This window comes from Pempheris klunzingeri, chromosome 20 (assembly GCF_042242105.1).
Source record: "Pempheris klunzingeri isolate RE-2024b chromosome 20, fPemKlu1.hap1, whole genome shotgun sequence".
NCBI lineage: Eukaryota > Metazoa > Chordata > Actinopteri > Acropomatiformes > Pempheridae > Pempheris > Pempheris klunzingeri.
The window spans coordinates 7,268,609-7,293,077 of record NC_092031.1 but is presented as its reverse complement, the minus strand read 5'-3'; the positions used below and the strand labels follow the sequence as shown (position 1 = coordinate 7,293,077).

At 40.9% G+C, this 24,469-nt stretch overlaps 1 protein-coding gene across 2 annotated transcripts in view; it reads left to right on the top strand.

The window, feature by feature from the left end:
* Positions 1–24,469, top strand: part of dock1 (dedicator of cytokinesis 1) — a 172,129-nt gene that overhangs the window by 47,666 nt on the left and 99,994 nt on the right. For both annotated transcript variants that reach the window (XM_070851297.1, XM_070851296.1), the window contains exons 20-27: positions 581–670; positions 1,935–2,035; positions 2,152–2,280; positions 4,380–4,488; positions 7,793–7,863; positions 11,620–11,726; positions 16,399–16,526; positions 18,585–18,680. In XM_070851297.1, the coding sequence (XP_070707398.1) occupies positions 581–670; positions 1,935–2,035; positions 2,152–2,280; positions 4,380–4,488; positions 7,793–7,863; positions 11,620–11,726; positions 16,399–16,526; positions 18,585–18,680 (831 nt within the window). The remainder of the gene's footprint in view (positions 1–580; positions 671–1,934; positions 2,036–2,151; positions 2,281–4,379; positions 4,489–7,792; positions 7,864–11,619; positions 11,727–16,398; positions 16,527–18,584; positions 18,681–24,469) is intronic.

Genomic DNA, 24,469 nt, shown 5'->3' with positions numbered 1-24,469 from the left:
CTCAGACTTAAAGCTGCAGCAGCCATGTCAAGTACGAGAAATAATAAATATAAATCTTTTCTAGTCGGACCTCCATACACAAGTATGAACTTTAAAATGAGGATAACGTGGGGCCTTTAATATCAATATTATGACAATGATTTTAAAAGTACATAATTAATTAATTACATCACGAAATAGCATTAAAGCCCGGCTCTGCCTGCTGCTGATTTTCTGCCTCCACACTCACCAAAAATGTCTCACTTAGATCCATACTTGGTTTGACTGGTGATCTGTGGTGTATTTTTTTATGTATTATTCAGCCAAAGACTTTTTACGTCTCATTCCTGTTGACAATACAGATGTGTAATGAAGACATTATGAATTCACTTGGCCCCAAGGTCATTTATCACATTAATGTCACCAGCTTGATGTGAAATGTCCTTCTTAGATATAATAATGGTAATCAGTTTGACTCAGTTTGTTTTGAAAGAGCAGTGGAAGCAGGTTTGCCATTTTGCAATAAGCTTGACACTTTTTTTTTGGAGTGCCATGTTGTATTAATGGCCTGCCATAACGTGCCATGCGTCTGTCATTCTAGTTTCTGCAAGACACTCTGGATGCTCTCTTCAACATCATGATGGAGAACTCTGACAGTGACACGTTTGATACGCTGGTGTTCGATGCCTTGGTAAGCAAAAAAAACCAAACAAAAACACAGTTGCAGCACAGCAGAATTCACACAAGAATAAGTTTATGTCTGTGGGAATAAACAAATATAATATGTTGTCACACCTTTTATATGCTCAAACCCTTTTTTGATGAGCGTCTCTGCTCTGTTGGCCGTGTGATTTTCGCAGTCTGGTTTGACTTGATTTTTTTTTTTCCTTGTTCCACAAGTGTGCTACTTGTTTTACAAGGAAAAACACCTCCTTTCTGAAGAGAAGTATAAACCATCATAAGAATAATGGACAATGATCGTAATCATTTCTCAAGCACTGTATGTGTGAGCATGACTTTTTTTTTGTGCCATACAAGCTTCAGCATCCATGTGCAAAAGAAGAAAAAGGACTTCTTAACTCTTATAGGGCCAACATATTTTGTTCCAGGGTGTGGTTAAAAGTAATGGAGAGTACACACCTTAACTCCCCACAAGAATGTTGGCAGTGTGCCAAGGGAACGCCTTAAATGAAAATGCCTCTGTTAGCAGAGCTGCCAATATTCAAATATTGTTGTTTTTTTTGGATAAATAAATTATTGTTGGGTTATTATTATTATTATTATTATTTGGGTATAGAATAGTTATTTGTTAGCATGGATGTGAACTCTCTCAAATACTTAAACCTCAGCTGCTGTCTCATTTTACACCACATGTGCTAAATAATGGAGCCAAAATGAAATGAAAATGTGTCCCCATCCAATGTTTATTTTAGCTCACAAAGTGTTTCATGTTGTGCACAAATAGGCTCATTGTGTACAGAGGGACGTACTGACACACTGCATCTCATGTGGTATCGCTGCTGCAATGATCCGCATTTTCATTAATGTGGTTTGCCTAACATTAAAGGTCTCATTTTCCTGCAAGACGAAGCACGAAGAAGGCAAAAAGAAATTAGCCAGCTGGAATTTTGATTACATTACTTTGTTATGTATTAAATGAAGTATTTGTAGCCAATGAGTTCACTAAGTATCTGGCAGAATCGCCTAGCATCATGGGGTACATCTCAAAAGAACAGTTTTCTATTTCAGAGAGAGGAGTTAGAAATTGTGTTGTTGGGTGTCCTAGATTATCTGCAGGCTGGAGAATTGAGAGAAAATGGCTTTCTGCTCAAATGCAGTCTTGTTTAATTTCCCAATCTATTTCAGCATATTGAGTAAGACAGGCGGTTTTTCCTGCTCTCTATTATGAGCCATGTGGTTTACATTTTAATGAACATGTCTTTGTTCTCTGACAGGTGTTCATAATTGGGCTTATAGCTGACAGGAAGTTCCAGCACTTTAACCCTGTTCTGGAGACCTACATTCGAAAGCATTTCAGTGCCACATTGGCATACACGTGAGTTAATTACCCTCTTTACAGTCAGTCCAAGGACATTTAGTAACAAATTTTATGGTATTCTGTGATTAGCAGATTTGCCAGGCTCTCTAAATATGATTTTTTTTGTTTTTTAGGAAGCTGACCAAAGTTCTGAAGAACTATGTGGACAATGCTGAGAAGCTGACAGAACAGCTGCTGAAAGCCATGAAGGCTCTGGAGTACATCTTCAAGTTTATCGTCCGCTCCAGAGTCCTCTTCATCCAGTATGTCTTGGTGCACGCATAATATGCACATGTTGTAATACCTTGACAAAGACCAGTGTGTCGTTGACAACGTGGAGAAACATATCAGCCTGGATGCGGTTACTCATTAAATAGAATATATTTTATTTACACATGATGTTTTGCACAAAAAGTGCTCAAATGAAAAGTGACAGGACAAATGTTGCAGATCCAACCGCCACCAATGTTTCACCTAAATATTAGGAAACAGTTGTTCAACAGAGTTAAATACAAGACTGAGTAGACACACGTACATATGCACACTTGTATGCAGACATGCTCTCGTTGTCCATACTTTTTCAACACAGTATTTTTTGGTGTGGAATCACTTATTGGCCTCTTACTAATAGTTTTTATTTCTTTATTGCTGTTGTACCATCAATAACAGTTTGGCTTCACTGTTATTTCATAACATTGTGCAGCATTGATTGCGTTCTACACAGTGTGCCATTACTGTGGCATAATGTTGAAACAGGTAAAAGTGAATGGGCTTTGGGTGAGGTAATTTCTGTGGATGTTTTTATAATTGGCTGTGGGGATATTAAATGGATGATAGTGTTGTAGAGCCACAGAATGAAGCTGTTGGCGGCTGAGGGTCTGATGTATGATCTTGGTCTAATTGAGTGTGCAGAGTTTGATTGGTTTTCTGTCCTAAGTCTAGAGGACGCTCCGTCCTTTAACTTGCACATCAGGCTACAGCAACGTCACTCTCTCTCTCTCGTAGAGCCGTCCATGTTCACTTTGTGCACCAAGTGGTTTCTTTTCACATAATAATCAAGAACAACCTCTGACCTTACAGTTGGTGCTTTGTCTGTGCCGTCTGCTGTCTGTGTTTTGCCGTTACTGAAGATCTGTCTTTAGTTGTTTCCCAGAATCTGCTCTGTTGGGCCATTGCTGCTGAGTTAGAATTCTTTTAAACTGTAAAGTTGTCTTTGAAGCCTTTCCTGCAGCTCTGACTAGAAGGTGCCAAGACCACACCAGTACGTGCTCGGCTTTTCATTCCAAGCCAGTGGAACATTTCTATGAAATGGCAGAGGAGACACTAATCACACACTCTCTCCCTGTGACTTGAAACTGGTCTGACTGTCCTTAGCTCACTCTGCTTCTTGGTGCTGCAGGTGAGAAGCGGCTTTAAGTAATTGTTGTTGTGGGAGCCCTGAGACGGATGTCTCTAATCCCATGATTTCTGTAAACCCTCAACAGTGACTATCCTGGACCATGTAATACCCACAGCCCCATGAAAGATTGTGGCACCACAAAACCCACCTCTGGAATTAAAGCAGTGAAATCTGATGCGGTGGGAGCAATCTAAACATTTCACCCCTCTTTGACCTGTCTCCCTCTGCTTCAGTGCGTTTTTTCAAACAATTTAAATTTCCCCCACAAATCCTGATTTTTATTCTTTTAAATCTGAGTAGTTGACACTTGCAGCGAGCACAATACGGCTCATTTGCAGTTAATACCCAGTTTGTGGAGATTTATGGGCTCTGCAAGTTAGATGAAATGCATTTGCATTTTGGGGGGGATTATGGAGGAAGCCCTGCTTTGTGTTCCCATGCACTTAGAAATTGGGGGAATTGTTTTTTTTTAACAATTGTTCTGTGATAATTGGCTTTTAGTCACTACAGTTGCTGGGCATCTTTGGCTCTACATAACCCAACTAGTAGAAGAAAAATTAGTGATACTGTGTCCCAGACAGATTAGAAAGTAAATTCACTGAACCCTTGTATGACATTTGCTTTCTGTTCCCCATATAGTATTCCAGAAGAGTCATTAGCATAGATCATTAATTTTTCTGATTTTTCTTTCCGCATGACAGCAGGCAGGTGCTTCAGGGTCTTGTCATGTTGTTTTAAATGCTAATCTGGCTGGCAGCAAGAGTGATGTCTGTGGTTCTGATCCAATAATATTTGCATTGATAACACACACGGGCCATTCTGCTGGCTGCTTTTAATGATTTAACACAGAAGCATCAAACTCTTGTCATTTCCACTGCGGGTGGGTCTGTTTACACAGGGATGAAACAAACAACAGCCTTGTGATCATCTGCCAATGTAATTCTCTACTTCATCTCCTCCCAGGCTGTATGAGAACAAAGGAGAGGCCGACTTCATGGAGTCCTTGAGGAACCTTTTCACATCCTTTAATGACATGATGAACAGTAATTCAGAGAACACTGGCATGGTGAAGGTAGGTTCACCGTCACAGGAGTCCAAATGCGTGCTATCACTCCATCTCTGTGCCAAGAAGTATCTGCTTCTGCATGAATATTATAAGTAACTGCTGCGGTGTGAATAGTAAGTAAGCCTGCTGTGATTTGCTTTGGGTGGCTTGCTCTGTAATTAGAGATGCCTGTGTCCATGTAAACTAATACAGCAGCTTATTCTATATTAATGTCAGAGCTCCTTTTGGTGGTCTCTATGTCAGTATTTATTTTCTTCACCTTTGTCATGTGTCCGTGCACAGAATTTCCTGATCTTTACTCTCACTTGTTCTCCATGTGACCTGGTTAGGGCTGCACATAAAGTAAAATAAGGTACATTAGAGGGCATCTTAAGTAGATACTTTACATTTAACATTTTGGGAAATGCGCATATTCGCTCCTTTCCTTGCATATTCGAGAGTTAGATGAGGAGATTGATGCCACTGTTATGTCTGCATGATAAATCTGAAGCTACAGCCTGCAGGGCTTAGCAGAGCTTAGCATCAAGACTGGAAACAGGGTGAAACAGCAAGCCTGGATCTGTTTAACAGTAACAAAATCAAGCTGTACAAAAAATCAAAATGTGAAAACCACAATTTGTGAGCTTAAGGGGGTTTGTACTGGAGTATTTCTGTGCCCAGCTAAATAAGATATGTGTTGGTCAGCTTGAAATCGTTCATAGATAGATTTTATTACTGTTCCTGAGCCAGCAGGGCTGTTCCCTGTCTTTATGCTAGGCTAAGATAACTGGCTGCTGGCTGTAGATTCATATGGCATTTACTTCATGCACACAAGAGTGATATCAATCCTCTCATCTAACTATCACCAAGAAAGTGTTGCTCATTATTTGTTATTTAATTTAGACAGAAGTTCTTGTAAGTCTGCTTGTGTTAAGACAACATCAAGCACAGACACAAGTTTTTAATTTACAAAAAAGGAAAAATTTGGTTTTGTATTGGCATAAGGATCAAAGATATGATTGTACTTTATGATTGTATACTTCTATAATTTAACACAAACACATCTAATGTAGAAAAAGCTAAACTCCTCTGTGGGAGGTCACTTGTTTATTCATTACAAGAGATCTTAGTCTCAGGCACTCCAGACTGAATTTTAAATGCTGTTTGAGGTAACATATTTTATTTGATATTGATTGGATAGATAGATTGGATGGAGCGAGGGAGGTGTTATTAGGCAGTCAAGAGAGATGATATGTTGAGGCTTTTTTGCGCAGCCCTAACACATTATGCATGTTTGTTCTGTGTTGGTTTCTCTTGTCTGTCTGTACTTCTATATGTGTGTTTGTGTTTTTCTCTCTCTCTCTGTTTCACTCTGACCTTGACTGTCCTGTGGTCTGGGGCTCCTCTGGCCTTCTGCTTTTTAGCTGCTCCTTAAGGTATTTATTTCACCGCCTTGCCCTTTCTGCCTTCAAACTCTTTTCATTGTGTTTTCATTTCATTGTCCTTGACCCCAAACTCGGTGGCCTCAGATATGAAATAAACACATTTATATAAATTTTTTTGTCACTCTGCGAAGACACACATACACACAACCTCGCATGCGCACACATGCTCATGTGCGCACACCTATGCTTTTGGAGATAACATAATCGCAGTTTACATACACCTCGGCATACCTACAGTAGATCCATGTGCACACTCAACCATAAGAGAAGCTCAGGAGTCAATTAGGAGTCAGTTGCTGTGTAATTGGGTGAGATATTAGCTTTACTGTCAGTAAATTAAAAACTGATCTTGAGGAACGGGCACGAAGGTGAAGAATCCTGGTTTCTTCCTTCCCAAGTCCGCCCTTGTGAAAGCACTGTGACAGGTGGAAGCTAATGAGCAGTCCCATCGTAACTCGAGTCTGAATCCTGATGAACATCTGGACAGACTGACACACACGCAGGCGAAGACCCTCAGGCACACACACACACACACACACACACACACAAACACACGCGCTTCTGGTGACTGTACGGCACGTGCAGAGGCAGGAAGCACAGCTCCACCGAGGCTTGGAGTGACTCAAACAAAATATCCCTCCACAACAGGTGGGAGAACAAAGTCTTTTTAAATTGCCTTCTTTGAGGTGTAAACAGATGCAGTTTACTTTTTATTAGAAAAAGTAGGTTTGCTAACTGAATCAAAGTCAAACAGCACAAGATGTGAGTCTCCGCAACTCTTTTTGTCTGCAGAGAGCGGTGAAGTTGTTGAGGTGTGCATGTCAAAGCATTTTATCTTTTGAGATAAAAGTAAATTAAAGAAGGAGTTTATGTGGAGGTCAAGGTAAAGATGGTTCAGATGTTTAGAAATATATAAGATTTCTCCCAGAATGTCCTTTCACATCATTACATTTACTGAAGTCAGTATGTAAAGTAGTATTTTCTTTCTTCGCATTTGAACATTGCTAATTACCTTTTACATATTTTCCAAAATGAAACCATGCACAATAACAAACAGTGGATTGTAGCATGTGACATCTAGTGTGCTACATCTGTATTGATAATCAACCTGTATGAGAAAGACTGGCACTGCTGCTAATTTGCACAGATGCTGTATAAACACCTTTTCCCACCTTGGCCGGCATTTAGCAGCAGTCAGTTAGAGAGGGAAGTGTCAGCTTGGTTAATCATTCCCTTTATTAATGGACGACTCTGTAATCAGCCCCTGGGTGCACACTCTTGATGACTTTATTATCGTATCGATGGGCAAATGTAAATTGCATCTGGCTGTATCTATCAAGGTATCATTACAGAGATCTTCCTTTCCTTTGTCAGTTTATTTAGTACAAGTCATAACATCACCCCTCTGCCCTGGCACACTGAATGAAATGACACATACAGATACATTAGGAAGAGGAGATAAATGCCTGTTGATTGGTTTACAAACAGTAGCCACTATCATATGGACCTGTAATGTTGAGTATAAGCAGGATTGGCTAATAGCCACTCAGAGTATCACAGTAAGAAGTGAAACCAAACATATTGCTCATCATAAAAATAAATAAATAAATAAAAATTTAGTTTTAGTTTGTGGCCTAAGAAGTCAAAATGTGAGGACTGCTGCAGCATGTGTGCGACTGAGAGGCCTCACTGTTTCCATCAGTGACACAAAATCAGCTTAATCAGGCCACAAGATAAATTTACACTCAGCAGCACACAATGAAGCAACATACAATTCCCACCTTACTTGTTACCACCTTACTCGCTAACTAAGTATCACCCATGACTGAACTAATTAACTTAGAGCTGAAAATGTGGTAATTGTGTCTTTTATTTTCCTGGTTAAGGGGGCTGCACTGAAGTACATCCCCACCATTGTCAATGATGTGAAGCTGGTCTTTGATCCAAAGGAACTAAGGTAATTTCCTACGATTCATAGCATATTCCTGTGCTTTATTGTTGTTACAATGACATCTGCAGTACACAATTGTAATTGGACGGAAAATAATTCAATGGTAGAGGAAAACATAGCAGATCATACTGTACGGCTCTCAATGAACTATTCATCTTGCTTTTTTTGTTAAGACCCGACGGCAATCTTGAAATCTTTCCGCGAGTTTCTCAAACAGACGGGGCTTTTCTGAAGGGCACCACAGCAGCTCATTAAAGAAGATGTTTAGAAAATGTTCAAATTGGAGTTAAATGTCCTTTTTTTTTTTTCTTGGGAATGAAAGGAGAAATCTTAATTGCTTTTGTTTTTTGGAAGCGCAGCTTGAATTCTTGATGTTAGGAATACATCTCAATTGAATTCATTTAGATGTATCCCTAACAAGCTGATGTGATATTGCCACCATAAAGACTTTGAAGCAGCATTTTTTTCCGCATGGCTCTCTACCTCCGGCTGTTTTTATTCAATAACTCAACATTCAGAGGCTGTACTGTAATAGGCACTGGTTAAACATGCTCAGGTTGCCTTGGAAACTCACTGACTGCTCCACTCAAGTGTCCATTTCAGTAAATGTTGTCTACCATGAATGTCATCTGCTATAGTGTAATGCTTGTCTTAAAAATGAATAGCTTCTGAAGTAATACTGCTAAATTATATGTTTACAGTAATGTTAAACAAAACAGAAAAACATCATCTAAGTACTTTTTCTTATATTAATGAATGGACTATCACTTTCAAATGACCATAATAATCTTTAAGCAAAACTTAAGTGCATTATATTTTTGTGGCTGTGTTTCAAGGCTATTTTTGAGACCTGAGAGGACTTTTTCGTTTGTGACAAATGCCTCATGGATGTGCCCTTGTTTTTCTGTCCCATTTGAATGCCTTTTAATCTGTAATTCTGAAAGGACACAACACAAAAACAAAATAGAATGGCCTCATTTATGGAGCATTTTTGTTTACAAATATGTAAAGAGAGCTTTTCAGTGAAACACTTTTCGGCTGCAAATGAGTCCTCAAAAACATATTTTCGTTCATGAAAACATTTCATCATCTGTAAATATTTTAATATAAATATACGTATACATGAGTCGAAATATATGAAATATACATCCTGTACACAGGCAGTTGCATCAAGTGGAAGGACTCACTGGGAAAATCAGCAGGTTGCCTCTGACCAGGCTGACTCTAAAGTTTATCTGTTCCTGATGATGTAATATACCGTCCTTTGAAAGTCAGGAGTGAGGTTGAACGAGAAAGAAGTCTGTCAAAAGTGGTAGAGCCAAAAGTGGCACACTCTTGGGTCCGTCTCAGTCAGAGTATCGTCAAAAGCTTTTCATGTTGGACCAAAAAATGGTGTGTGTGTTTTGTTGCCAGGTTTTCTGCAGCTACTAACATCAGGAGAAATTAAAGTTTTTATGCAATAAATTCAGAATTATAATTTGACACAGTAAAGGCCATATTTTTGAAGGTTGATGCTGTTGTTTATACCAACGTGTAGTTATTAATCTAATCAAGAATGATGAGACCACATGCTGACTGGACCTGTCCACCTCCTTTTAATCAAATTTCGGAGGGAAAACCCTGTATTGCTGCATGTTATTGAATATTCTATCCCCCCAAACAGTCTTGACACTGGGATCTATTTTATGGCAGCTCAAACACTGGCACAAACCGTGCTACTACATGCGGGTATTTTCCAGACCTTGAAATGTGCTTTGCCTGTTCATTTCCAAGCACTCAGCAAGGAGCTCCCTCCATTTGGCCACGTTCAGCACCTGGGCAGCTGCCATTTCCACAGCAGATCCTGGGCCACACAGGATCGCCAATCCCTGCCTCTGGCCTCCAGTCCACTCCACCTCTATCACAGCCACAGTGGAGGGGGGTCGTTGGTTAAAGATGGACGCCAGTCTTTCAGCCCATTCGCTCTGTCTAACATGCACCAACTCTGTGTTCATTTACCAAGAGTGAATTTTTTCTCACTGTCGATTTAATTCTGCATTCAGATTGACAGTCCGCATGAAATCAGTCAAATCAAAATGTTAAAAGTTTTCACTCATAATTTTATCATTCGTAATAAAACACTTTGATATTCTTACATTATTGGATTTTAAAGCTAATTGACTGGCGACCATCCTGCACTCCCTCCCTGTACTGTGCAGACAATGGAACCATATGCTATCCGGCTATATGGTGAAAAGCATTAAAACACAAAATCCCATATCCTGGTGGACACTTCCTTTAAGGTTAATGATATAAAGTATTTGTGTTGAAGTTACCTGGTCAATAGGTGGATTTTCACCCAAGTAACAATAAGGTGAGACAGCATAACGAGCACACTGCTACATGCTCTGCCATCTTCACTTTAGTTTGAGAGGAACAAACATGAGAAAAGCTTTTGATTTCAGCTTTAATTCTTTAAAGCTGTAGTCCTTGTGAACTATTCACTAAGCCCGGCTCTTTTTCCTGCTCGAGCAAAGGTGGCATCAGCTGTTCTTGCAGTCGCAAACCTGGTTGAGAGGCTGAGCTGGAGGCGGCTAAATTGAAGTCTTGGGGTTGGAGGGGGGTGTTTTATCCCCTGCCAGAGCCTTTTCTCTCCTCCTTGAGCCTCAGCTTGCCAGTATAACAGGCACCCGACCTCCGCATTCAGAAGAAAACTGCTGGCTCTCTGTGTGTGCATGAATGTGGATTTATCTTTCAGTGTCTGAAATGTTGAATGCTCATAGTTTGATCTTGCTGAGCTACATGTTGTAGCCTTGAGAAAATGAATCATCAGCCCAAAAAATGCATTATGTTGAATAGTATTCATTTGCATATAGAAGTAGATGTAGATCAGGGCAATGGCTTTGTGAAACAGAGAAGCTACATTTAAAGTCTGCTGAAGCCTTTTGCAGTAAAGATCGCACAGGGTTTTGTTCATTTATTTGAGCTACTTACACTCTTCTGGGGACTGTGTGGGTGTAGGGATGGGCTTAATTGATATTTCTGACTCGACTTGAATCAGTTTTGCTGAACCTGTACTTAGACATTTATAATTTGAAGTATATGAAGTTTTGAGGTCTCAGCAAATGCCTTTCACAGCTCAGTTCAGCTTCATCCATCCAAAAAAAAAAAAAACTTTTAGTATTTCTTTGTCAGTAGAAGGAGGCTGATTCAGGTGCTATCACACTGTCTGTGCATGGATGTATATCTTTTTGACAAGTAAACTCAATGTGCTGATCAAAGTCACAAGTAAGTGACCTTGTGCTGAGATTTTTATGGTCAAATGACTGTTTGACAATTTGTAAGGTAAGTAATAAACCTTCAAGCTCTAGTAATGCTCACAATATCAGCGTATTTTGTGATATATGTTCTCTGGATTTAGCCAATCAGTTTTGGGTTAAATAAGTGAGTAAATGCCTGAGAAATTAAGGTACTTCGTCACATAAATACAAAACAACAATCAAAAAAACATCCTTGTCACTTGTCACTGATTTGCAGCATTGACTGCTATCCTCTAATAGCAGCTGCTGCTGCTGCTCAGAGTTCATCTTAGGTCAGTTTCTCTGGGTCAGTTAGCAAATATCTCTTCAACCACAGCCAGAATATCTGAGAAGTACCTGTGTGGGTGTGCAGGACATTTAATTGCGTTTTGGACGATTGCTCGTGATGGGAAGCAGTCGACCATCCCAAGATGCCTGATCAGTTTGACCTTTTATCTCCATCATCCCCTTTCTTTCTCCATAGCAAGCTGTTCACCGAGTTCATCCTAAAGGTTCCTCTGGGTCGCCTGGTGAAGCAGAAGCTAGACTGTCTGATTGACATTGTCCACAGCGATCTCTTTACCCATCACGGTGAGAGCGCGCACACACGCACACGTTCACAAACTGCACAGTTCTTCAGCGTATGCACCTTCACTCATGGTGCAGTAATATAGGCAATCACACACACCACCTGCCTCCCCTAGGCAGCTGTGTGCGAGCTCAGAGTAAAGGTCACTGGTGAGATGTAGTGGAAATCCCTCTTGTTATCTAAGAGAGTTAAGCATCCCCACTGCTAAAATCACCTGGACTTGTCTGGATCAGAATGTTGGTGTTCCCATCTACCCAGTCTTAAAGTCCCAGTCCCTCCCTTCCTGTCTTTTTTACTATGTATTTTTTTGCGTTAAGTGTGTCTATCACGTGATTTCTGTTCTCATTTCCTTCTCCTTGTCTCACACCAACAGCACTCCACTGTCGAACAGATCCACACTAGCGCTTTCATAATACACATGCTCACCACACTGTTGTATATTTTCGCAATGTCGTAGTAATGTCAAATATGAATGTCAGGCATGTAGCGAGGGGTAATGAGAACCTGTACCCCTGGTCTCTGCAGCCAAGCTAGCCTGGGGCCCTGCAGCACCGACGGTTGAGGGCCAAGAATTTGCTTGAGGCAGACGTCCTCTTATGCCATGTTAGGTTAGGTCTTGATTTAGAGACAAACAAGCTCATACACAAACTTTGCTGGTAAATTAAATGCAAAGTTTTTAACCCAGTAAAATTGTAGCAGTGATTTAATGTGGCAACTGTGTGAGCAACTGACTAACGTAATTCTTTGAACATTTCCAGTAGTTAAAGATGTGATGGAGAAGGCTTAATTGCAAAGTAAAAAATTGTCTATTCCACGTCAGTGTCAAGCTGAGCCCCACTTTCATTACAGATAGTGACCACTGCGATGAGCAAAATGAGTTAACCAGGCAATTTTTAAAGCGGTCTAATCGGCTGTAGTAAGCACAAATGCTCATGAAACTCCTTGATAGATGCATTCTGATCACCAGGTGGTCCCTGAAAGGTTCACTTGCCAGCCACTCCCAAAGTGAAATGTACTGGAATGCCTGGAGCAAATGCCCAGCAAGACGCACCCACCTATATGCTCCTCCCTCAACATAGAGTTAGGAGTCTCCACATCCTCATCAATATGCATTGAATGTGTTCACTGATGGAAGTGTTTCTTTTTCTGTGGGCTGCACAGTAATTAACATATTAACTGTTTTTGTGTAAAAGCATGTCTTGAATTAGTACTTTTCAGGCCCAGATGGACTTACTTCTGTTGAAATTGAAGACTACACAGTACATGCATAATTGCAATGCAAGTCCATATTCTTGATTAAAAAAAAAAAAAAAGAAAATACTCCCAGGAACATTATTTAAAACATTCATTGGGTTGGAATCATTTTCAGGTGATCTTAAAGTGAGCCAGACCTTATATTCAGGTTTGCACAATTATTGGGCAGCTTTTTGCTGCCGGTAAAATGGGCCAAAAAGAAAATGAGAAAATGCCTTTCAGAAGGATGCCCAACACTTGAAGTAGCCAGGGTTCTTTGCATAACTTTAAGTTCGTAGCAAAGTAAGTTTTGGGATTCACTCATAATATTTTGCCTGTTTAAGAATAAAAACTAATGCAGAGACCAGACTTGCACCATCATTATGCACACACTCCAAACAATGCCCTTTCTCCATGGGCTTCATCTACACCATTGAAATTGAAATGCTGTGCGTTGAATATGATTGGTATGCATATAGAATTCCCTGATGCCGGTGAAAACTTAATGAACTCAGAAAAGAGGAAAGTTTTTTTGGGGTTTTTTTGTCTCTCTTTTTTTTATTTATTTTGGAGGCACAAAGTTGTGTCACCTTCACTATTGATGATGTAAAACAATAGAGCGGGACGGATGCATAAATCACTTGCAAATGGGCTCATTGGAAGAGAACAAATATGTCAGCTGCTCTCCTGGTCTGTGTTAAAGGGGAAAATCACTGTAGCGTCTAAAATCTGTTTGCGCTGGAAGTTTGAGGAGAGCGCTCATGGCCTAGCTTGATAGTTCCAGTCTGCTTGTCTCGCTCCCACCCTGCTACTAGTGTGCGTGTATGAGTGAGCGTGCATGCACGTGTATTCTCACATGTCTATGTCCACTGTGTGTGTGTGTGTGTGTTACCACCTGTGTGTATTTTGAGTTTGGAGGAGGCGCAAAGGGAATGAGAATTGGGGGTAAAAAAACAAGGTATTAAACACTCCACACAATGTTAGACGCCCTCTGATAGGAGATTTGCTTTTGTGCTCAAGCTCTGGAAGATTACTAAGCCCATACACACATATACATAAAAACACACAGTTTGGCTTTAAGCTGTATCAGGCGGAAAACTTGGTGCACTATTCCACAGTACCAAAAATATTTTAGTGCAGACATGGTTGTCACTTTGTATCAGGTCTAGCTAACACACGACAAGGCAAACTCTTAACATCCATAACTTTTTTTTTTTTCAGGAATTTGCCAGTGAAAGCTTTTTGTGAATAATAGCTGCATTGTAGAGCAACCTGTCCACAATACTGCCATCAGACATGGGAGGCTATTCACTTGTGATTTGTGGAGCTTTTTCAGACGTTTAGTCAGTTTGTGTGGAGCCACTATACTGAGGAGGACGTGGGTCATTGCTAATGGTGCTCTAGAAATGGGGTGTTGATGGGTCCAATATTAAGTGAAATAATTTGACACCAGCAGAATACATTGGGTGAAATCGTAATGATTTTTGTAATCCTGTGAGTTTTTATCCAGCACTGCCACTCCTCCAGCACTTCAATCCCAGAAAGGATACTATGGGAAATGACAATGGGACTGACTTGTAATCAAGTGAACAATCATGGTCCTATGATTATTTATTATTATATATTCCTGTTTTTGAACACCAGGCTGGCACCACATTCAGGCCAGATTGTAAGCTGGATATTGTAAACTAGATATCTCAAAATATCCAGGAAAGATAATAATGGCATTTACTGAATAAAATCACGCTTAAAAATGAAATTTGAAATTCCCCAGGGGTGTTTACTTGTTAAATTACTACTTGATGCATTCATTACCCTTTTATTACACAGCCTCATCACGGTCTCTGTGTGGAGCTCTCACTTATGGCAAATGGTGAACTCCAGTGATACTGACAGTGAAACAGAAACAGCTTCAGAAGACATTAAGACATCCACCTCAGTGTTTTTTTTTTTCTTTTCCCCTTTTCTTCCTTGCAAAGTTTTTACATGTAGCTAATTTAGGAAGCGGTCAGAGAATGTAAAACACTGATTGGATTAATGTACGATACCTCTGGGTATAGTTTATGAAGAGGTCACCATGGTTCGTGCTATTCATTATGCGTTCCATCCTGCTGTTTATCGTTCTGCCTTGAGCAATGCTGACAATCGCCGTTGCTTTATGTTTTTGTGCGTGTTTTGAAATCCTATGAATCCAGCTGATTGGCTTATTAAAGCTAAACATTATTTGTGAAGCAAAGAGATTTTATTGATTTGTGAAGTGAAATCCGTTGCTGGTTGGCCATTTAGAGCAGCGGTGTCTCTGGACCTTGTCATGATAAAGATTGTTATTTGAAGAGAACTGTTGTCCCTGTGGTCTGCCACTGTGCTGATAATGATTTCACTCAGGGCACTGCCCTTTGTTCTTGTTTCTTACTGTCTTATTACTGTCAATATTCTGCCCTTGTGCAAGACTGTGTTGTTGGACTGTGTTTATGTTTTTTCTTCTCTTTTCTTGCAGTGGGGTTATCAATTTCTATTTACACCAGTAATGCGTAACAGTGGGCAGAAAACTGTAACGTGATTGCTTTCCTCTCCATAAATCTATAAAATACTCACTTAACCGCCTAACCGATACTCCACATCTTCTAAATTGAACCAACCTAACTCCACTACTTGTCCTTAGGCTTTGAATATGACCCCCACACACATACAAAAATGCCTCTCAGATTGGAATCTGAAGGTTTAATAAAAAATATGATAATTTTGCGGCAGGCTGCCTCCATGAGAATACTTCCTGGCTTATCGCTGCTGTCCGGCATGTCCAATTGCCAACCAAATTCTCTACAATCTGCGTATGGAAATTCACTTTTTTTTTATGTTTCCGTCAACATCAGCCAAACTCTTGTGGTTGGGTTTGGTTGTATGTTGTGTAGAATTTTGATTGTAAGTGGTATTTTCACAGAGTCAGCAAGGAAGGTGTTTTCTACTACAGAAAGTATGTCATATTTTGTTATCTTTACTTTTTTGTCTGAAAAACTTGCTTTATCTTGTTTGTTTTTTTTTCACACTGATGGTGAGATATAAATAGCTAAGGTGTCCAGGACACCAAGGGTGATATGGCAATAAAATATTTTTTCTTACCTATATTTCATGGCAGGTTGTTTTTTAAGTGGTTTCTCTCCGAGAAAACGATAATGGCTCTGATTGACTCGTGTAGTGATAGCTGTGTGTAGCGTAACTATCCCAGGGGATTTTGAGAGCTTTTGCCAAATTCACTTTAATTAGTAAATTCAATCTCTACATTTTTTTTTATTTAATCCTCTGAGCTGTGAGCAAGCCATTAACAAGCGACTTCATCAAGTGCATTTCAAGAGCATATGCTGTACTGCCTTGTGTGATCCATCATCTGCTTCATGTTTTGAACAGCACAGTGAATGTGTGTATTTGGTGGTGTCCCTGCAGATTGCCGCGAGATCCTCCTGCCGCTGATGACGGACCAGCTGAAGTTCCACCTGGAGAAGCGGGAGGAGCTGAAGGCTTGCTGCCAGCTGCTTAGTGACATCCTGGAGGTTCTCTACAGGAAGGATGTGGTGAGACACACAACTCTGCAGCTTTATATACTTTATTCACCTCTGGGATGAACGCTAGCGTAACAAGGAGAAGTGCATTTTGTTTTTTTTTACTGATTAGCTGCTAATCAGTGTGCTGTTCTTAATGTTGTCGCCCTGCATGCCCTAAAAGAGCATATTTCACAGCACTGATAATTTACTCACCTGTCGAGTTGGCTGTGCTCAGTAATTCATTGCTCAGGCTAGAGGCCATCTTCAACACCATGAATGTGTGCCAAGAACATGGTGATGAGCTGTGCTTTAACCCTTGTTGTTTTAGAGTGTGCCTTTTATAGAGCACTCCTTAAAGCTAGTCAGTTATTCAGCCGGTCAAAGCAAATTATTATTTTTATTATTGATTAATCTATTTTTTGTTTTTCCAATTATTAAAATAACTGCTTTGTTCAGAAAGGGCCCACAAAATTTCCAATAGAAGTTCCCGGAGCCCAAGGTGGCGTCTTCAAATGGTCTGTTTTGCCTGACCAACTACTCAGCTGCCTCACGTAGTGTGTTTCATCCTCTTATACAGCCAGACTCTTGCTATCCTCCCATCAGGCCCTCTCAGACTCCCCTCGCCACTGATAACCACGGCCTGGCCTCCCACGCTCCACTCTTCCAGGGATTGTCAACCTCTTCCACTTGCTCTCCCTTTCACACTCCTCCTCTTCACATGCACATGCAGATAACACAACAGTATCCACAGAAACCAGAAAAACTCACTGTGGAGTTTCTAAGTTAAGGATCTAATTGTATTTTTTCCCTTAAATAGCTATCCTATCCTCATGTGCTGGGTTTGTGTCGAAAGTTTATTTAGACCGGGGGATGTCTCTTAAAAAAAACTATGTGGGAATCATGCGGGTATTCTCCAAAGATGTGTGTCACACATCTTTGGAGAGGCAATAAGTGAAACTCCCTCCTCAGATAGTTTAATCTCCCAAGTGCTCCTCTGTGAGTGTTTGTGTGCATGTATGTGCACAGACTCGCGTGCACAAGTTCTTCAGCCGCAGAAAGAGCTGTGTAAATTATTGAAAGTTTAAATTGACGCAGCAGAGCAGCCGTCTGCTTAGAAGATTCTCCCCAGAGCCTGGTAGAGACGGTAAGAAACAGCCACTCAAAACAAACTAATAAGCAAGTCCAGGGAAAACTGTCCCACTTAAAACAAAGGTACACTTGCTCCACGGGTGTTTCCCCCTCCAAAAGCAAGGATTTCCAATTTATAAAACATTTCGGATCTATCAGTCATGCTTGTCAGGTCTCTCAGCACAAAATGTCCTCAAAGTATCTTCAAATTTTCAAGGTTTTGAAGAGCAATAGAAACATTCTTCCTATCAATTCATGATGACAACCAGTCTTTGTTTTGTAATGTCACAAAAAGTAGCGGAGGTTTCTTTCTTAGCTTGTGTGTTTTAGTTAGAAAGTTGTCTTAAAAACCTGTACACATTTCCGTTAAATAGGACTCCTTTAAACAAAATTAAAGGAGTCCTCCCTGAAACACTTCGTCATTGGCAATGGACCTTATATTTTTTTCCTTTTTGACATCTTTCTGAATCACCAGCGTCCTCTCAGAGTCAAGGTTTCAGGGTTCAGTCTAGACTTAACAGTGTGCACTTACATTCAACTGCCATTCACTCAAAATCTAATTGCAAAGCAGATGGAGCCATCTATTTTAAAATTAGAATAAAACAGCCTCTAAAACAGCCTCAAGAGCTAAGTACGTAGTGCAGCAAAAGGCCTCACTCTCCTCTTTCTTCAGCCTTTTAATGCTTCCAGTGCAACCTTATGGTGCAATATGGCTACTTTGCATAATGTCTGTTCTTTCAGACATTTTAATAATCATTTTGGGAATTTTATAACTTGAATAGAAAAATCAGGCTGTGAGGAAAGTGGTTACACTAAAAAGTAGACTAAAACTTGTCGTCACTGGACATGACTGTTGCGTAACCATATTTGAAATGTTATTAAAGGTGCTTTTGTCACCGTCTCCTTCCTTCCCTATGTTTATGTGTTTATGTGGTTGTGTGCCTGTTTTTCTCTTTGCAGGGTCCCACCCAGTGGCATGTTCAGATCATCATGGAGAAGCTGCTGAGGACAGTCAACAGGACAGTCATTTCCATGGGACGCGACTCCCCTCACATTGTAAGTTTGCCTGATTTTCCTCAGCTATTAGCTGTGCACCCCACACTAGCTCTCTGTCAATCTTTTTTTTTTCTTGTTCGCCACACATGTACATTCTCGTACACACACACACACACACACACACACACACACACACACACTCCAATTTAGCAGGCCCCTGTACCAAAACCAGCCTAACTCCCACAGGCCCACTGCTTCTCCAATTCCATTCCAAAGCTATCATTAAAGGTAAAGTCTACCTTGGCAGAATGCTTTCTCACAACCTCAATCTGAGCGTGGCTTTGATCTGCTCATATCGGTCTCCAGCCAGCTGTTTGTGTGCCGATCTCTGCGTGTTTTGTTTTGTTTTGTTGTTTGGTTGTGTTTTGTTTTCGTGATTTCTTTCATGAGTGTGTTTGCCTGTCTGTGTGTCAGATCCCTTACTTATTAGAACGTTTCGGATGCTTTGTTCTGTAAACTAATCAAGAGTACCCCCACCCCTCCGCTGCCATTAGCATCCTTCCCCCCAATCACACTCTCAGCCAGAGCTCGGTAGCAATTAATACACTTATCAGTCATCGTTTAAATGTGCTGTCTGTCTGATGTGCGTGGCTAAGCCTCTATCTGTCTTCCTGAGTCCAATGAGCACAACGTCAACTGCTGTATTCTCTGGCTCGTTCCGTCACATCCTGTTGATGCTTGTATTCATTGGATCTGCGTGTAGCTTGGGATGTGACTTTGAAAGTGAGACTTGGATAATAATCATATGCAGTTTTAGGCAAGGTTTATGATGGAGGTTCCTCTAAGGCACTTAAAGGCACCTTTACAGCCCTCTTAAAAAGAACTAAGTGATGAGAGAGACATTTCCTCTGGACTTATGGAAGTACAAATGGGAAAATGGGGAGTTGTATGATGCCGACCAATTATAGATACCTTTACTGGTTGGTGTATCATCCTTTCTGCTCATGTCTAGTCTCTTGTCTGTTATTTATCAGGCATGCGTGCGTGCGTGTGTGTGTGTGTGTGTGTGTGTGTGTGTGTGTGTGAATGACACCCTCTTCATCTGTATAGCAGTAGGAAACGATGGAGGCTTATCTGTTTTTATTACCAGTCACTGAGCCACACCAGCAGAGAGTGATTTAATAAAGCCAACAGTGCCGAGAGTTATCGCACACTAATCGTCCAGTATGTGTTTGTGACTGTGTGTTATGTCATAGCGCTATAATAACGTCTGCAGCACTCATCCTTTGTCCCCAGTGTCCTCTTACTCTCTCGTTCATTCTTCTCTTTCTCTCTCACTTTTCCTTTCTCTCCAAGTTGCAGTCAAGTGTTTTGTGTTGCAGGGATTCTCTAGTGGTTCCTCTTCCTCCCATCTCTCCCCCCTGTCTAAAGGTATTTCAGCAATGCACCAAGCTAATCGTGTAAATGGGGAGCCCTGTGTTGTGTAACAGATCGCCAGCGTGCATCGCATTGCATAATGTAAAGCTAATGAAGCTGTGAGTTGAGCTGGGGCCGCCGTACTTCCCTTTCTCTCCCAGCCAGCTGCCTGGAGGGGGTCTAGGACTCCCACTTAGTGTCCCTCCCCAACTCTGCAATCAATTTTATTTCATGCCAAGGCTACAGACTCTGCATGGTCCCGCCTGGCTCGTGGTCAGAGCAGGCGAAAAGTCGGATTTAGAACTTGGTCCAGCTGCTTTTGCGGCTTGCCTTCTACTCCTGCCTTTTTCTCCCGTTATTTTTCACCGCAGTAGGGTACTTTTGATCGTGTAATTCACATATGAAACTTGCCTACCACTGCAAAAGGCTATCAACACTTATGAAGGCAGCACATGCAGGTTTCCTCTCTGCTGTATTATACTAAGTGCATCCATTTCAGCTTCCCCCTTGTGGTGTAGGTGAAATGGTGTTCCTAGCTTCCAGCAGTGGCTGCTGAATGGCGTGAAAGGGCAACATCCTCCTCTCTGGTTAATGAAACTGCTCTAACCATGACTTCCTGTCTACTATTTACTTGGTATAAATGTTCTGCAGCTGCCCTTTACATTACTTCACTCCCCTATGCACAGTTTACAGTATTGTCCCTACTGACCTCCGCTTTTTGTCAACTGCTGCCTCTATAAGTAGCTAACCACTGTACTTGACTGCCTTGACATTTCTAAGTACCTGCATAATATTTAGCATCAGCGAGGAGTGTCCTTTTACCCAGTGGGAGATAGAGGTCACATCAAAGCTTTGTCTCTCTAAAAGGACTATGGGTCTTGTAGTCAAAGACTATACATTATACAGTACTTGGGACAGAAGCTGCATTTGAAGCAGGTCTCCAAATCACTGTTTAATGATATAGTTCGTTGTGAATTTCTAAGAGCTATGAGACCTAGTTGGCGCTACTGGAAGTGTCGTAGCCTTCTAATCAGAGCGCTGTTGTTGCTACCGCTGGGTACTGCTGCCTACTCTGCAGGCAGATTGCGCGCTGCTGCTCACACAACACCGCAGCCAACCACCGACCTTGTTCTTCTGAGTGGCAGCCTCTTACATTTAGATTTATGCATTAACGTTCTACTCTCTTCCGCCTCTCTCTCTGCCTCTCTTCTCTTTCCTTTCTCCTCTCTCCTGGCGGTGGTGGACACAGAATGTTGATGAGAGTGATCACAGTGCCGGCTTGGTGGGGTCTGGTTTGTTGTGTGTTGTCACTGCAGTGCTACGCCTGTTAGCAGCTTAGACACAGAGCGCCACACATTTGCATCGATGGGCATCCTAGCAGGCTGTATCTTGATATTCATGTCCACCCTCACACAGGTTAAGATGAGTCCTTGTGAATACATTTACATTAGGATGGTACCAGAAATATTTTTGACTGTCCATGCTGAAATTGGTTTAAATTCTACCTTTATGCCCTTGAATTACATTTCCTCTAGTTTTATCTTCTGGGTGAGCCCTGTAGATACACATAGATAGGTAGCTGCAGCTGCAAAAATCAGTGTGTTACATACTAGTCTTCTGCTTTTAAAACCAATGAAACAAACGTTTTTGTTTTCCTTCGTCTGTCATTTTAGCCATACTGACCTTTGCATATTTTATTATGCATTGTCATGACACACCTAATTGTAAATGTCAAAATTAAGAGGATAAATTAAAAACATTTAGACATTTGGCTTTACCTTAATTTAGTCTAAATCACCTATTGAACTTTTCATAGCTGTAATTCTAAGGATTGACCCACAACAGGTTGTGGTGATACTTGGCTGCAGTGCTTCATGGTTATCCTGATGATTTTCCTGCAGTGTGCAGAAGGAATGGAGTGAAAAGCTGCAGAGGAAGGACTCTATGCTATTGATTGACAGTATGGGGCTGACTGGCTATAGGGGCTGGAGCTCATTCTTTGCTGCATGCACTCAAGGACCGAATATATTGCAACAAAGCCATCTCAATAACGTCTATTCAGATCAGAATCCTCTCCAGTCGCTTTGACTCGCTGTATCACTCACTCACTTTATCTTTCTGTTTCTATATCTGTTTCTGTCCAAATATTTCTCTTAGCACCTCCTTTCCTCTCTCTTTCTGTCCTCTCTCCCTCTCCCCGTCTCTCTACTGTTGGCCAGACTGCTGCAGAGCTCTTACAGAAAAGAAGCATAGTGAGATATGGCACTGCATCATAATGCCTCAAACATGCATTTATCACTCACTCGCTGCATCTCTCCTCTCCTCTGCTGTGCTGAAAGTATGACTGAGCATCCTCTTGGGTTTATTGACCCTGCGACAACTCATGTCAGACGTATGCTCCCTGTCAATACTGTGTGAAAATCCCTGGGAGTCACGGGGGTGATGCTCGTCACCTTCAAACTACAGAGGACTGCGGTTATAGGGTGAAGAATGCGAGATGTGAAGTTGCACTGGGTGTCTTGTTTGTACCCTGTACTGTGCTTCAGACATCCACCTGAGGGAAGCCCTGTGGACATGGCCCTGCTATGGGTGAGAAGGGAGGGAGGGAGGCAGAGTTGCCCTTAAGCAACATTGGTTCCTGCAGGAACATGCATCCATGTGAGGGTGACTCTGTTCTGAGGCATTTATTCAGTGCTTCGTCCCCAGTTTACCTCATGGTGTCACCTCATTGCACAAAAGTGCCCAAAAGTTCATGGATGTCATTAAAGAAAGGATAACTGGGATAAGAACTGAGCTCGGAGTTTAAGCTTTGGATCAGAAGCAGGCTCTGAGGCAGGTTGACCTCCTGCACCAGAGGCCCTTTGCTGCTTATCTCCCTGTTGTATTCTTCTCAGGTGTTGTGCCATCCCACTACATCAAAGAGATGCAAGGCTGATTTAAGGTGGATTTTCAACCTTATCTCCTGCTTTTCATCACACGAGATTGTCGAACTAATGGTTTTGCATACAGAACTTTCAAACTAAGCCAAAGTGAAATCCTAAATTACAGGGTTGGTTCACATAAATTACAACAAAAATATATTTCCTCACTTACCCCATAGCAGTGCTAAGCCATGCAGATAGTTTGATTAGTCGGACAGTTAGATTGTTGGAACAAGTTTTGAGATATATATATATATAGAGAGAGAGTATGAGATTTCTGCTGTCACCCCAACACAAACGAATTGAATTACATTTTGTTTGTAGTGCCTATGGTGTTACATTTAAAATTACATTTAAAAATGTAAATTTCAAAAGCAACATATGTTTCATGAAACGGTGACACTGACACAGATGATTCAGACATCACAATCCAGGGCAAATATAATCTAAATTGCTGCTAAGAGCTAAAGACCTTTAGATATAAGTGAGAAAATATCTTTTTTTTTTTTATCATTTAGGTGAGTCAGCCCTTTAACTGGTATATTCCTTGATGAAAATAACATCCTACTGTGCTTCTCACTATCTTATTATGCAAATGACACTCAGTCTTCTTCAAACTTCGAGAGCTCTGTAGATGTCTGTTTTTATTTTTCATATTTTGCATATTAAATATCTTTATTTTTTTCTTTTTTAAAAAAACAGTATAAAATACACAGTATTGCACATAGTAAATCAATTGCACTTCTTTAAGGTACAGATTAACATCTAGTTCTCTCTTGATGCTACAGCATAACTACTGAAAGAAACCAACCCAGCATGTACAAGAGTGGAGGTGTGAATAACATGTAGCCAACAGAAAGCAGCATGTTGGAGCTTGTGAAGGTCAAACCAGTGGTATCTAGTATAGTTTGCTAGGTGTTGTTGTAACAGTAGATAAAGATGTTCCTTTTATGCCCTTGTTACCACTTTGGCGCATTTACTGTCATTTGGGGCAGTGTATTTGGCTTTGAGGGTGACTTCGGTTTTATGCTCCTGCGGGCGTTGGTAAGGTTTTCTTTTAGATATTGGCTGCTTTCCCCCTCATTAAAATGGTATTAGCCCTATTGATGCTATACAACATATATTTATATATAGTAAATGCAAATATTATTTTGGCTATACATAGTCTCTGAACCCTGTGTGTTACTACATGAGTTTTTATTTTACAGTCGAATAGATGGGAAGCGATGAGCAAGCGCTAGTAATTAAAAAAAAAAAAAAAAAGGGAGAAAAAAAACAAATGTTTTCTCATTCTCTTTAAAAATTGTTTTCTTTAAAAGCTAGAAAATATCCTGCAAAATTTGAGGGTTGTAAAAAGCATGCAAGGCTACACGCCTGCCACCCTGCACTGTAGAAGCCCTGGTTGTGATCAGAAGTGGCACATTCAGTCTTTCTGGCTTGGTTTCAGTAGCTACCGTAGCAGCTGATGCAGGATACTGCAGCAATACAATCACAGCTATCTTCTGTAACCCC